The 16311-nt window shown below is 36.4% G+C and overlaps 1 protein-coding gene across 4 annotated transcripts in view; it reads right to left on the bottom strand.

Moving 5' to 3' along the window:
* The window catches only part of CCDC18 (coiled-coil domain containing 18), a 35441-nt gene that overhangs the window by 15699 nt on the left and 3431 nt on the right, over positions 1-16311 (bottom strand). For all 4 annotated transcript variants that reach the window (XM_087719252.1, XM_087719253.1, XM_087719250.1 and 1 more), the window contains exons 3-14: positions 16061-16208; positions 15759-15923; positions 14396-14505; positions 12131-12259; positions 10795-10891; positions 9599-9720; positions 6720-7029; positions 4956-5023; positions 4715-4866; positions 2900-3117; positions 2066-2176; positions 1162-1293 (exon numbers count right to left, since the gene is read on the bottom strand). In XM_087719252.1, coding sequence (XP_087575378.1) covers positions 1162-1293; positions 2066-2176; positions 2900-3117; positions 4715-4866; positions 4956-5023; positions 6720-7029; positions 9599-9720; positions 10795-10891; positions 12131-12259; positions 14396-14505; positions 15759-15923; positions 16061-16208 — 1762 coding nt within the window. The remainder of the gene's footprint in view (positions 1-1161; positions 1294-2065; positions 2177-2899; positions 3118-4714; positions 4867-4955; positions 5024-6719; positions 7030-9598; positions 9721-10794; positions 10892-12130; positions 12260-14395; positions 14506-15758; positions 15924-16060; positions 16209-16311) is intronic.

The raw sequence follows: 16311 nt of genomic DNA, 5'->3' as shown, positions 1-16311 counted from the left end.
AAGCCTCCAACAGGATTCAGGCCCAGTTATGGAACAGTATTGGCTGCACTTGATGGCCTCTGGCAAGAGCACTCTGGGGTGGTGCAAGCATCATTATTCTCTTTGATCCCACAGCAGCCTTTAATATCATGGTATCCTTTTGGGCTGTCTACAGGTTTGGGGGCTGGTTTGGCTCCTTTCTACAAGGCTGGTTCCAATCAATATTGATAGGGAGTGAGATCCAGCCCACGGCTGCTCCTTTTTGGTGTATTAGAACTCTCGCCATTCCTCTTTTACATCTACATGAAGCTGCTGGGTGAGATCTTCTATCACCATGGGTTGAAGTATCATCAATACCTCTTTCCACCTTTAACCTTTGTATTGATTGTTTTATTATTCTAATGTGTATTCGTTTTAATGTTTGTAAGCCACCCAGAGTTGTCTATGATGAGATGGGCAGCACATGAATGTAACAAATAAATAAGTAAATAAATACAGCAACAGCATTAAAAAGTCATAAATAGCAATATCTACAATATGATAGAACTACATTGTTACCCTATTCTTTATGTAGGGAACAAATCCTAGAATTGTTATTCTAATTATTTTTCCTGACTTTGGAGACCTAAGAGACATGCAGGAATTGAAAAGAAAGAGGAAAGTGGATAACAGTAGTTGCTAAGTGGCAACTATAATTCAAGTTACTCTGTACCAGTGGCAAATTGTACATTTATATTACATCCAAACTCTTTCTCATGTGAATTGTTGGAATAATGTAATTCAGAAGACTGAACATACTCTTTCTAGACTTTTAATAGATAACATCAATTTCCTGGAAGCCAGCTGTTGTTTGCCTGCTGATAACAGAATAGCATGGCAATTGCTCCTTGTTCAACATTCTATCAATTGGAACATTACCTATACTTTTATTGAAATTTGCACTAGCATGATTTTTAAAAAGCCACACAGTATGCCTCCACAAAGAACTTATTGCATGAAATAGTTATGCAAATTACTTTTCAGAGGGCAAATTACTTTTCAAGCTATTAGGTGTTTACATACAGTCAAGCCCAGATAGAATATGGAAGAAGTATATATTTTCTAAATGCAAGATCCCGCCAAAATATTTGGGAATTGAAATTTTAATTTCAATAACTCATATTATGCAACTTTGAGACTTACTAAATCAATTTGTTTTTTCATCTCCTTATGTTGCTCATGATTAATTAACTTCGTTTCTTCTAACATTATAGAGAAGTGACGTTGTTCTTCAATGATGTTTCTTTCCACGCTTTGAAGCTGAGAGTTCATTGCCTAGGAAAAAAACCTTTTTTTTTTACAATTTGACAAGAAGTTGACATTAAGTTGAAAAAAATTATATGGATGTTTTGGTAACCATTATCTCACTGTGTAAGCATAACTAAAAATATTAGCTAGAAAATTAGCAGGCAAAAATCAGATACACAATTTTATACAACATAAAAAAGAATTTTGCTTTATATATATTATATTAGAAACATGCTCTAATAAATCAAAGTACTGTATTTTTCGGAGTATAAGACGCACCTTTTTCCGTCAAAAAAAGAGACTGAAAATCTGGGTGCATCTTTTACACTGAATACAGCATTTTTTGCCTCCCGAAACCCCGCCCACTTCAGCAAAATGGCTGTGCATAGCCTTTAGGAGGCTTTCAGAGTGCTCCTGGGTGCTGGGGAGGGCAGAAATTTTGCTCCCCCCCCCCCAGCAGCACTCTATAAGCCTCCTAAAGACTATGCATGTCCCTTTTTTTGACAAAAAAACAGGCCTGTTTTCAAGAAAAACAGGTCATTTTTTTGCTTGTTGTTGGCCCCACCCCCACGAGCACTCTACAACCCTCCTTTTTGGAAAAAAAAAAAAGGGCCCGTTTTCGTGAGGTCTGCAGAGTGCAAAAACTTTTTAATTTGCCTCTTCAAAATCTTGGTGCATTTTATACTCCAGCGTGTCTTACACTCTGAAAAATATGGCATATTAACAAAATTTAACATCATATAAATTAATGTATCTAATTCTACTTCAAAATATTGAAAAAAGAGTAAAAGACTGTTACCATTAATTCCTGTTCCAATTCAGTATTTCTTGCAAGTGCAGTTACATAAGCAAAAGTTTTTTCTTCCAACTGTTTTTTAAGGATGGAAAACTGGGAGGATTTTCTTGCTATCTACAAAGAATATTTACACAAACTGAAATGAACAAGGGTTGATATACTTTTATACATTTATTATACAGATAGTGTAATTTCTATATATTGCAAATGGTTACACCAATGGCAGTATATGTTTTTTCAAGGTTTAGGGAATTAGTAATGGCAAATAACATGAGCTGTATTTAAGAAAATACATACATACTTAAATTGCAAAGCATAAACTCATTCACATTCAGTTCATCCCATTTGCCTATAATCTTATGTCACTTCTCCTTTTATTTAGTTTTATTTATCAAATTTACTGGCTGCCTATTTTATCACAAAGTAACTTTTTTGTTATTTTTGTTAAAATCAACAGCAATATCAGTCGTCTCTGTGACAAGAAGTACATAGGTATCTGCTGTTTTATCTGATGACAGAATATACTGTTACATTTGATTTTGGCTTGTGGGACTATACTACTATGGCTATTGCATACTTCGGGCACTGACAAATTATCCCAAAAGGCCTTAACTATTTATTAGTTCAATAGTGAGAATGATCTTAAGCCAATGTGAGTTATCACTATGAAAGAAACTATAAGGAAAGGAGATCTCATATTGATGCAACAGGCAAATTCTAGCCAGAGTATATTATTACAGAGGAATTAATGTATGCTCTTAGAACTTCCTAGGCACCATACAAAAATAAAATTAAACTAGATAGCCTTTAAGAACAGACTTCTTAGTTTTAACTTACTTCTCTTTCCAAGCAACATGATTTTGAAGCTTTCTCTAATAACTCTTCCTCTATTGTTTGAAACTGATTAGTTCTCTGGGCAATGTTGGTTTTTAAAACAGCACTTTCTTCTTCTGATTTTTCCAGTTTAATACGTAGTTCTTCTAATTTTTTATTTAATATTTGTTTCTCTTTTTCAAACTGTTTACTAATAAGTTCCAGTTGTTTGCACTGTGTCCCTTTAAAAATGAGACACTGATGTTTAGACATTTATAGAAATTTAGAACGTACAATATTGTAAAGCTATGCATTTTTTCCTAAGTAATGTTAATCTGAGAATCCACTTTTTGATCTGCACTAATATTTTACATGCATACATTAGTCATAATATTTTGATACAGAATCTTCTCTTAACTATTAATACAGATAGTCCTTGACTTACAAGCACAATTGAGCCCGAAATTTCTGTTGCCAAGTGAAAAAGTTGTTTTTTGTGTTTTAAGTGACTTTTGCCCCATTTTGCGACCATTCTTGCCATACTTGTTAAGTGAATCACTGCAGTTGTTAAGCTAGTAACGCATCTGTTAAGTGAATCTGGCTTCCCCATTGATTCTGCTTGTCAGAAGGTTGCAAAGAGTGATCACATGACCTGGGGACACTGCAACCATCATATGTATGAGTCAGTTGCCAAGCATCTGGATTTTGATTGTGTGACAATGGAGATGGTGTATCAAAGAAAAAAAATACTTCAGTAAATGCCATATCAAGCATAAACATGATCTACCATTTCTATATAGTCTTGAATGACCATTGGCTTACCTGAAGGGTCCTTTTCTGTGCACCACGGGAGAGTCCAAGCGACGGGTTAAATCAGTCTGGTTGCCCTCTGGGACTGAGGAATCTTTTTCCTTGGCCACGCCTCCTGGTGTTACTTGGGTGCCAGAATTTTGAGATGGTTTGGAAGCGTGAAGGCTGGAAGCGTGATGAATCAGGTAAAGAAAGTCCAAGTTGACACGACGGTCACGAACCCCTGGACTGAGAAACCAGGGTGGGTTGGACTCTCCCGCGGTGCACAGAAAAGGACCCTTCAGGTGAGCCAATGGTAAAGATGGTGGCCGCGTGATTTAAAGCGACCGCGCACCCCTCCGCGGTACACCCTCCAAAAGGCAAAAAACCCGCAAAAACACAACAATTCCAACTAAAAGGGGAACGCCACCAGCCGCCTCGCTGCTCCTGCCGCACTTTAAAGCAAAAGCGGCAGCTCTCCGCTGCCGTCCAAAGGCAGCGCGGCAAGTGGAGCACCCCCCACCACCACGCCTACCTCCAAGTCTCTATGAGAAATCAAAACGACGTGAAGCAAAAAGGGGGAGACAAATGAACTGCTAATTATAGGAAAAACAAATTAAGGAAAAAGAAAAGGAAATACTAGAAGGAGAGTCCAAGCCTAGATAAATTATGCTGGAGCTCACAAATATAAGTCCGGAACGGGCAGACTGAGGAAAAATTCTGGCGCCAAGTAACACCAGGAGGTGTGGCCAAGGAAAAAGATTCCTCAGTCCCAGGGCAACCAGACTGATTTAACCCATCGCTTGGACTCTCCAAGCGGTACACAGGAAAAAGTGACCTGTTTAGCTTTATCATCTCCTGAACCACTGTAGTGCTAGTCAGAATTAAGCATAATGGACATTTTTATCACAAGATCCATTTATTGTACTTTTAAGTGGATTATTGGAGAAGCAACTATCTAGTATTCCAGAAACAAATTACATTTTTTTCCAGTTTAATTTGTAGAGATACAGTGCCTTACTACTGAAGTCATATAACCGTTATACATACCTGCCTGATTTCCACTGAGTTTTACTGGTTCAGTTTCTAGGCAATTTAATTCCTGTCCCTCATCATCTTCAGAGAAATCTTGACGTAATTTACAGGCCATATATTCTGTCTGAAGTTTCTGAATTCCAGTTTCTTGAAAGCTAATTTTTTGTCTAGGAAAAATAGTATATGATAATTGATTTTTTTTAATCATTCATAATGAATTCATTTGATCCTTAATAAGTTACAGTTAAAAGAATACCTTAGCTCTTCTTTCAGAAAAATATCTATTTCAGACCAATTACTGCACATTTCATTAGAGTGATTATCCTAAAAATGAGCAAAACCAGAAACAAATATTAAAAAAATTGATTATAATTCATTATTAATCAAGAAGACCTTCATGGATACAATTCATTTCTCAACTTTAAATGGCAATACATCTCACGGAAAGTGACTTTGGTTGTACAAAAATCCAATTAAAAATTAGACATAAAGCAATAATTACTTAAAACCATTATATAATAATTATTAAAAACATAAAAATGATAAAAGCAGAAGTAAACAAGAAAAGAAAAAGATAGAGGCATATTAACAATAATGGAGCCACCTCACAAGTAAACCTGTCTTGGAGGATCTTTGAAAAGTCAGGAGTGATGAGGCCATCTCAACTTTTTAAATGTTGGGAAATTGTGAGGATATTTCCTAAAAATATGTAAGATAAATGAGAAAAGGAAAAACAAATATATTCCCTATATTTTTGTCCCTTCTGCACCATTTCAATTTTTTATTTTCTTTCCCTCATTAAAAGTGTAGTTCTTATAGCAAAAAAGGGACTATAGTTAATACTTCATAAATATCTACCGTTATAAGTAATCCTCAACTTATAACCATTTGTTTGGTGACCGTTGAAATTTACAGTGGCACCGAAAAAAGTGATTTATGACCATTTTTCACACTTACGACCATTGTAGCATCCCCATGGCCACGTGATCAAAATTTATACACTTGGCACCTCAATCATATGTCCTCGGGTCATGTGATCACCTTTTCCAACCTTCTGACAAGCAAAGTCAATGGGGACCTTAACTGTGGCAAAAAATATCATACAATGGGGCAAATATCTCACTTAAAAAATATCTCGCTTAACAACAGAAATTTTGGGCTCAATTGTAGTGATAAGTCAAGGACTACCTGTATTAGGAACAACTGTGTTTCCAAAAGCACTTTATCAGGGGAAAGAAGAAGAATGGCACAGCAGTTCCTGTTTGGAATTGCTTTCTTTATCTACATAGTGTACTACTGACAGATCATTCTATAGCAGAGGTCTCCAACCCCTGGGTCATGGCCCATTACCAGACCGCAGCAAGTTTGGAATCAGACCGCAGAAGCAATGGGACAAATGCGTATGGGTGAGTGTGCAAGTGTGAAGCTCCATTTGTGTGATCAGCAAATGGAGCTACATGTGCTAGCCCTCCACTCATGCCAGAACCATTCCCTCTCTCTCCTCTGTGAGTTCGTAAAGCCGGAAAGGTTGGGAACCGCTGTTCTACGGTAATTCGTTTTGAATATTTTCTTAGCTGTTCAGCAACTAGTCAAGGTAAGGGTGTATAAATGCAGTTATTCTATTCATTCAGAGGAGCTGATAGAGCAATGCCTTGGAAATGGCTCCACCTGCCACCTGTGGCACGCGTGCCATAGGTTCCCCATCACAGATACAGAAGGATCCTTCTATATAGAGATAAAGGCACTCTTCATTTATACAGAGAGGAGTTTGCATTTTATCACTGTTAATATATGTATTTTAGTCCTGCCTTAGGAACAAAATGAGTGGGTGGCCTTGGGCCAGTCTTTCAACCCTAAAAAAGATGGCAATAGCAAGCCACTTCTGAAAATCTTGCCAAAAATCAGCAGGGGCCTAGTCTAGACAGTTACTACAAAGCAGGGCTTCCTTGAAAGTATAGACACACAAATATACACAGACAGTTAATAGATCCTTCAAAAAGTTTCAGAGAAATCATTGTACCTCTTTTGATGAGCTTTTGGTCAACTGGAAAATAACATTTTCTAAAGTTTTCAGTTCAATTTTGGAACGTTGAATTTCTTGACAATGCAAGTTAAGCTCGTCTTTTTGTCGTTCAATTAGTGCTTTTAAATCTACATTTTCATTTATTATGGCACTTTTTTCTTGAAGTCCTGCTTTTTGTTCCTGAAGTTTATTTTCAAGGATCTGATTCTTTTGCTGAGAATGTTTGAGCAAAAATTCCATTTCAGACATTTTTGCTTCCATAGTTTTAAGGTTTTGTATTCCAGTACAGTTCTCTTCAGTTAATTGTCTAAAATGCAAAACAAAATTAAACAGGTTCTTCAAAATTATCTTATTGTCAACATGATTTATTTGACAATAATTGTTTGATTCCCAATTTTATTTTGAAAGTGGATTCTAAAAATCAGGCTGTGGATTTACAATCTTTTGAAATATGAAATCTTCATATCTTTGACAACTTGAAGACTTCAGGCACAAAAATACACAAGTTAATTATATAAATTGACACAAGCCCATCACCATTTTAATATTGATATATGTGTGTGTGTATGTATATATATATACATACATACATACATACACACACACACATATGCATACATATACATATATACATGCATGCATGCATGCATTCATACATACATACATACATACATATATATATCCTCATACACACATACTATTGTTAGCTGTCTATCTCTCTATCTATCTAAACAGATAAGCAAAATTAAATGGTCATATCTTCTCACAAGCTAACCAGTTTTAAATATTTTGTTTTGAGACTTGTAGCATCAAAGAAAATTGTGCAGTATTGCCCACTGACAGAAAGAGGTTAAATGGTTAAATACACTTGCATGTATTTGTCTTTTATAGTAGTATAGTTCTTGGAACAATATACTTTGGTTTTCTATAGTGTTTTATGAAAATACACCTAATAGCTAAAAACAGAAATTAAAATTTTGTTTTTCACATACCATACTATTCTTTTGTAAACCATAAAGTCTATGGACAATAAATCAAGGGCTTATTGGGGCAATTCTCAGCATCTAATTTGTGGCATCCAGCAATTCCAGATTCCAGGGATTAGTTTTGAATTTTAATTGTCAGATTTTTTTTCTTTTCAAAATGATTATTAAGAATATTTTATAGGTAGTCCTCTACCTATGACAATAATTGGGACTAGATTTCCAGTTGTAAGTTTAGGCATTCCACATGCCAAGATCCAATTTTATGACATTTTTCTAGTGGTCATTAAGTGAATCCACAATAGTTAAGTGAACCCTTTCTTCTGAAAGTTACAAAGGAAGGTCACACTTCCACTCTCTGTCATTAGGCTCGTCACAAGAGACCATCCAGACAGAAACCCAATATTTTTTACTGTTGCCTTTTTGTTACATTTTTGTTATATTTATGCTGATAAATAAATAAAGGGAGACTAGTATAGATCTATTTCAAGCTATTTAGCTCTCATCAGCTAGCCATACCCAAGTTTGGGAATCGAACCTGTGCTCCATTGCCTCCCAGGCAGGGAGTTAACCATTTGAGCTACAGAGAACGACTCCTTATCAGCCAGCCATGGTGGGAGGTATATACTTAAAGTCACAACCCCTGGTATGCCCAAGTATGGGAGGAAGGTCACACTTCCACTCTCTGTCATTAGGCTCGTCACAAGAGACCATCCAGACAGAAACCCAATATTTTTTACTGTTGCCTTTTTTACTTTGCCTATATATATATATAAACCAAAGCATCCAATGTGATTGAGAAAACATAAAATAAACTATAAAAAGTATGAATTAAAACAATATAAAATATACAGTAAGAGAAAAAAACAAAAGGAAAGGAAAATGGGAAGAATATTAAGCTAGCTTTTATATAAAAAAGACCTGACAAAAGGGATTAATCTCCAACAGATGCCTACAAGATATAACAGTAGGTACCTCACAAATTTCAGGGGAGACAACTTTCCAAAATATAGGTGTCATTTTCCACAAGGCCTGCCATGAACAATTACAAAGTGGTACCCTGTGGTTCTAGATACAGTGTCCCCCACACACATAAACTCAATAATAAATCAGGTTTATAATGATAATCAAGTCTCTCTCATGACTCTGAAAAAAATTAGCTCCTTATACCTGTTTAGGAACAACTTCATTATTGGAAGCATTTGTCAGTGTGTAAAAAATGGAGTTTCAAATTGAAATGGAGGAAGATTTAAATCTCACTCTTGAAATCCAGAAAAAAATAACAATTCTCTCAAACTTTGCAATAAACCAATTGCATATTATAGTATAAAAGATTGTTCAGTGATTTTTCCATTTTGAAAAGCTTTTGGCTTAAGATATTTATTGCCACCGGACATGGCAATATAGACCTATTTGTGCGTGCCTTTAAGTCAATCTTAATTCCTGGTTATTGCCTGGACAAGTCCCTGCAGTTTTCTTGGAAAGATTTCAGAAGTGGCTTGCCAATGCCTGGTTCCAAAGGCTGAGAGAGACTGACTGGCTCAAAGTCATCCAGCTGGCTTTGTGCCTAAAGCAGGACTAGCACTCACAACTTCCCGATTTCTAGCCTGATGCCTCAACCACTAAATTGTGGCTCTCACGACCTATTTGCTAATAATCTAATGCTAATATTTCAAAATCTAAAATGTATTCTGTGGAATACAAAATAATACACAAGAATGTGAAGAATCCAATCACCATTAATATTAAAACTGTATTCTGGACAAAATATGCTTTATAAGGCTTGAATGGGACATACAACTATTTTCATTAACCATTATCAAATGTCAAAATACTTCATGATCATAAAAGCAATTCTATGTTTAAATGCCAAAATCTAGCATAGACTCTTACCTCAATTGACCTTTTATGTTTTCAAGCTCACTTTTATAGGCGTTACATTGGGTGAGCAACTTCTCCTTTTCATTTACACAGTTTATTAACTTTTTTTCTAAAATTTGTTCTTCAACTTGGACCTGAATAAAAGAAAAAATATTCAGAATCAACCCACTGTTTATCAAATAATAAAATAAAGTAGAAATCAGTCTGCCAAGCACCTAGATCACGTGATCCCTGGAATGATGCAATGGTCGAAAGTGCAAAGATTAGTTGTTACCGTATTTTCACCCATATAACCCGCCCACGCAAATAACCCGCACACGCGAATAACCCGCGGGTTTTCCGGATTGTGTAAAATATTTCCCGTATACCCCGCCCACGCATATAACCCGCGACGAGTAAAAGAGAAGGGAAACAGCTGAGATGGGGGGGGGGAAGAAACGGAGAAAGAAGCCTGCGCAAGCTGGGGAAGAGGAAAGGAACGGAGGAGAAGGAAACAGCTGAGATCGGGGTGGGGGAAGAAACGGAGAAAGAAGCCTGCGCAAGCTGGGGAAGAGGAAAGGAACGGAGGAGAAGGAAACAGCTGAGATCGGGGTGGGGGAAGAAACGGAGAAAGAAGCCTGTGCAAGCCTCCGATCGTGTAAAATATTTTCCGTATACCCCGCCCACGCATATAACCCGCAGGGGGGCGCTGTGCATGCAAAAAACGCATATAACCCGCGGGTTATATGGGTGAAAATACGGTAATCATTTTTTCAGTGCCATTGTAACTTTGAACAATTGTTAAATGGGTGATTGTAAGTTGAGGACTATGTGTAATTTGGGTTATTTTTGTTTCTTTCTTTGCGGGTATTATTTAATGATTTAGTTTTCTAGAGTTTTGTTATTTAAGTAAATAAGTAAAAATAATGCAACCATATGCATGTCTATTGAATTATCAGCTCATTTTGGACAAATAGACTTTTTCCTGTGTAAATCTGTATCCTTTTAAATTCTTATAAACTAGCATTACATTCTGTCTATCATCCAAACCTTTTAGCAAGGAATTATATTTGTGATTTACAATAAATCTGATTTTTAATGGCTAAGATGCTATCATGGTACAGGCAAAAACATATTAGTAGTGACTTTAGTTTTAGAACTAATAGTTGAATTCATAGCTTCATGGTATATAAAATGTTCTAATAAATATCTTGGGAGTCTTTTCTTACCTTTTCCAGTTTATTAGTTATTTTCTCTTTGTATTGTTTAAATGTTCTTGTCAACTCCTCAGCATTATACAGTGCTTCATTTCTTTGCTGTTCAGTTCTTCAAATGAAAATAGCAACTCAGTTTAAAGGGGTAAAAAAATGGTTCATCAACACAAAGACAATAACTGAACATCAGAGAATATATATTTGTTGGATATCATTCAGACATACCTGTTTTAAAAAGGTTTACATAAAGATCTTCAAAATGTCAAATTACATGTTTTTCATGAGAAATTAAGAATAAATTTAGCTTTGTTTGTTTATTGGATTTATAGCTTTGATCAAAAATTTCTTCATAAGCAGATCTATTCCAGCAAGAACATTTTGTAAACCTCCCAAGTTGCTTAATAATAGGATGGGCAGCATATAAATTTAATACATAAGTAAATTTTGAGTGTATCTCAGAGCACAGCAGTAAAGTTCAATCTGAGTAGTTATAGAATATGCACAGCCACTAAAATAGAGCAACAGCATAAATTAACCGATAATTTTCTACATCTATTTTCAAGCCAATAAATTTAAGTCTGAAAGTAAAGCCTGAAATGTATGCAAATTGGAAATGTTAGATATTATTTCCTCTCTCCAGCTAAAGAATTGTATAAGTGAGACACTACCATTTATTTCCATGCCAATAACAGCTTTGCAGATGCAATAGCTACATATAAAAAACAAAGAATCCATTGTTCATTTAACACTCTGCACATTTAAACCAGTGCCTATAATATTTAAAATGTAGGCCTGAATAAGAATCCTGTTTCTACATGCTTACATCATAGCTTTCTTTATATAACAACTTTGAAACTATAAACAAGAGAAACAGAAGGGCTATTTCAATGTCTCAGTTTGGCCCTCCCCCAATTGTTACTTAGCAGCAGCCATTTCATTAAAATACCCAGTAATCCCACCAATCATAACAACTATAAATTTAAGCAGAGTCCAGTCCATTATTCTAGCTGTGTATCCAATAACTAGAATTGCCCAAATGTTTTCTTGATGGTATTTCCTTCACTGATTTTGGATTTTAAGATCTTCAATCTCATGATGTATTTACTATTAACTTTCTTGATTTCAATGTACTTGATTTTGTCAGCCTCAAGGAATTTCTATTGGTTCAAAAACCAGTACAACCTGATTTTGTTTATATATTCAATATGCACTCAAACATATGACATACAGCAATACAGCTGAATGCTACTTTATTTTAAAAAATATTGAGCATATTAAAAATTATTCTACAGCAAAAATGTATACTATCAAGATTTCAGAATTAAACACAAAAATGCATGTAATTTGTCACCTCTTCCCTTGTTTGGACCATCCAATTAAATCATGTTTCATTTTTCTATAATCCTCCTTTAATTGCTGCAAATCATATTCTTTTTCCATTAGCATTTTCTGGCTTTCTTCTAACTTATCTTCTGCATCTCTAAAATACAGATTTTAAAACAATATGGTAAGTTTACTTATAGCAAATATATTAACAGATGGAAAGCATTCTCATCTCCCCAATTCCAATCACATTTTCAGTATAGAAATTTGAAATAAAGGTCAGAATAATGTACACTAAGGCAGAGTCTCCCAACCTTTCTGCCCAGGAGGAATAGATGGGGTGGGTGGATGGTTCCATGCCAGCGGTGGGCACGTGGGACTGCTGCTCGCACCAATGGAGCACGTGCATGCCCTTGCCCACTGCAAGTGTGGATACATGTGCACTCACTCGCCACTTCCATGCCCCGGTTCTAAATGGCTCAAAGCCCGTTAGTGGTCTGTGGCCCAGGGATTGGGGACACCTGCACTAAAGATCAGAACATTATTTACCAGGACTCCTTGATCTACAACTGTTAGGTAAATGACTGTTCCAAGTTATGATGGCACTGAATGAATAGTGGTTATGAGTGGTCCTCAGAGTTCTGCCAATCCCAGCATTATTTTTGTGCCATGTATACATATACATTCAAACTAGACTGTTATGTTTCTCTGTGTCACATGTGTGTATGTATTGAGTATATATATAATGCTTATCTTTTGAGAGCTGAATGCAATGAAATTTCATTTTAATATATGCTGATTAGTGTGCATTTAAAGTGACAATAAATTTTTATTCTATTCCTTTCATGGTCACATGATCATGATCTGGTGCTTGGCAACCCATCATACTTATGTGCCTCATATGATTGCTATTTGTCATCTTTCTTACCAACTTCTCCAAAAAGACACTGCGGAAGCCAGCAGGTAACTGGGTAAGTTTCTCCCATCCATTTACTCTCTGCCAAGTCCTTCTGCATTTACATCACCCAGTCACACACCTCTGCACCCCCACCCCATATCCCCGGGCCCCCTCCTTGACCTGCATGGTGCCCGTCACATACCTTTGTGAACCCTTCTCAACTGATTGGCATCTATTACACACCTCCTTGCACTGTCCCCAACTCTGCCAGTGACTTGCCTCTTGCACACCACCTTTGCCCAATACTTTGCCCAATTCACACAACTCATATGAATAATCACACTCCCTAATCCACACCATGCCTGTCACACACACTCCTGACTTGCGTCTTTTGCCTGCCTTCCCTGACCCATGCCTTTTGTACACCGCTTGTGCACTCATACACTCCTGCCATGCCATGCAGTGGATCTCATGTATATTCCTTACCCATCCCCATACTTCCATGCACCCCTCACCCCTTCTCACATATCTGTGGGCATGGACTTGCAGTTTCCTGAGGATTCACCATTGATTTTGATTATGGGAAGCCAGCAGGAAGTTGCATCGCTTAATGATCAAGGTATTCACTTAATGACGGCAACCAGGACTCAGGGATTGCAATTACTAAGCGATACTATTGCACTTTATGACATTATTTACCAATGGATATTCCAATCCCAATTGCTATCCTGTATTCAAATTAGTTTTCTAGGAAGATAGGAAGAGGTAGAACATTCATTCATTTCTACATTCACTATCATTACTCACTTCAAACCAAAGACTCTGGCAACTAACAACAACAATATTTTTTTTAAAACATCAGCCCCTCCCCAATAGAAAATAAGTAGACAATTAACTGAAATAAAAACAAGCAAACACAGACAAACCCATCAAATAAAGATACAATACAAATATCTCAAGAATGCTAATTAACAGATTCCAATGGACTATAGAATAGTCTATCCAGAAGATGACCAAGCTGTGAGTGACAGTGAGCAGAGACTCCTATCCAAGGAAAAGGTGAAACTGGCACATAACACAAAGCTCTGCAAAGACTGACCTGGTCACCGTTGCTATCTAGTCCTCAAACAGAGCTATAAGTTTAGGAGGATCCCCAAATTTGCTCTGGCTCTGTTTGGGATAGTGCAACCCCCTTCAAAACAAGAGATAAAGAGATAAAGAATTCCCAAAACAGGAGGGCCTAGAGCATACCTTATTATCAGAAAGAAAACCCCAACTTGATACAGCTTAATACAACATTCATCTCAATATGAAATGAGTGAACCAAGCTCCAAGTGGAAAATAGTAAATGAAACAACCTTGCAAATTAGTAAAAATAATTTAAACAACAATTACTTTAGAAGTCTATCCTGAGCTTGAACATCTGCTTCCAAGTTTACTATCTGTTCTTCTAATATTGGAATATGGACTGAACGTGTACCCAAAGTAGATTCCAGGAAAGATATCTGGAAAAATAAGGTAAAAGGGAAGGATCCATTATTGTTCTTTTTAATAGATCATTTGTATACTTATTGGATTACAAACTTCTTTTTCAATCTATTTTTTGCTACTTCCAAACATTATTCCAAATTATTCCAAAAACTTCAATAATTAGCAATATAAATACAGTATTCCTTTACTAATTTCCAATTTTTTAATCTGCACATAGCATGATACTTTAAGTTAGTCGATAACCCAATAGAAATAAAAATATTCTATGAATATTTGTCTTTTTCACTTAACAATATACTTAAACACTGACAATTATAGCAAAAACAAAAGCTATAAAATGTTGCAAGCTTAGGACTGATTTTTGGTGATCTAATACTGCTGTGGGCGCTTAAAATGTAATGTGTGAAAGAGACATATCAAGGTTTGTAGTCCACTAACTCATAACCTGGTGTTGCCCTGGTATTTATAGACGTCAAAGTCTACAAATGACAGGGAGCCATTGAGAGGGGCCTTTCTTCCCCCCATTCTCTGCCCTCTCCCTTCCCCTTCCCATGCGCTCCTCTTTCTCACTCTGTCTATGATCCTGGCACTTTGCCCTGAAGTGTTTGTCTAACAGGAAGCCATTAAGAGGGGCCTTTCTTCCCTCTGCTCCCATGCCCATCAACCCTACCCTCTGCCTTCCCCCTCCCATGCGTTCCTCTTTCCTGTCCTGTCTACAATCCTGGCACTTTGCCCCAAATCCATCAGGCGCTTCTCCATTGGTCCACTGGAGGATGAATGTCATGGCTGGCTTTCCAGAGGAAGCTGCGAAGGAACTGACATCACAAACAATTGCTGCTCTAGGATGCCGCACTCATTCTCCTTAATGGCCCAGGAATTCCAGGGTTATGCTGGAACACACAGAGACAGACACACCCCCCCCAGAGGTATTTTACCCCCCCCCCCAGTATTTGTTTCCAGAGGGTGTCATCTGTATACCAAGTTGAAATTGAAATTGCTCAAGGCACTCCAGAGTTATGCTGGAATATACATACAATAATAAATATAGAAAGATGGAACAATGGTTTTAATAGAGTAAAATACATCATTATGCCACTTTAAAATTCACCCCTTCAAATCTGAGCCAAGGTAATATTAAAAAAATGCACCTAAATATTCCTAAGTGGTAACATAAAAACATTACACATTACAATTCAACATAATGAGAATATTATAGGATGTAATTAACAATATAGCAGGTAATAAACATGCTTTTTAAGATACCTACTTGTGCTCTTGACTGGTTCAGTTCAAACTTTATTGTTTCAATTTCATTCATTAGTTTGTGGTTCTGAGAAATTAACGAAGCATTGTTTTCACGGACTACATTCAGTTTGTCCCTTAGAAGTTCATTTTCCTCTTCCATGCTCTTATCAAAAGCCAGTGAGTATAACTACAAAAAAACCACATTTGTAATAAACACAAATGTTGTTCATTTTTAATTTTAAGGATCAACAGTAACATGATTTGGGATAAATCAAAGATAATGTAGGCATACTGCTAGAAATGAGCAAATTCTCAAATAATTACTTTGCTCCTGGATTTCCTTGAAGAATCACTGTTATGCCGAGACATTTTGCTCACAGTATAATTCTGCAATTCAGAAGTATCAGCCAGATCTTCCAGTGTTAAAATTTCAAGCTCATGAACGGCAAGTTCAGAATTACGTGAATTATTACTGGAAAAAAAAAAGAAACATATTTAATTTTTTACACTAATTATTCTTACAGAAAATCTCAGGTTAGGATATAAACACAATGTAAATAATCGTATCAGTAACA

This window comes from Thamnophis sirtalis, unplaced genomic scaffold, assembly GCF_051295495.1.
Source record: "Thamnophis sirtalis isolate CommonGarterSnake01/CBP01778 unplaced genomic scaffold, rThaSir2_p1.2 scaffold_7, whole genome shotgun sequence".
Lineage (NCBI taxonomy): Eukaryota > Metazoa > Chordata > Lepidosauria > Squamata > Natricidae > Thamnophis > Thamnophis sirtalis.
The sequence above is the reverse complement of the archived record's forward strand: the minus strand, read 5'-3'. Positions and strand labels throughout refer to the sequence as shown.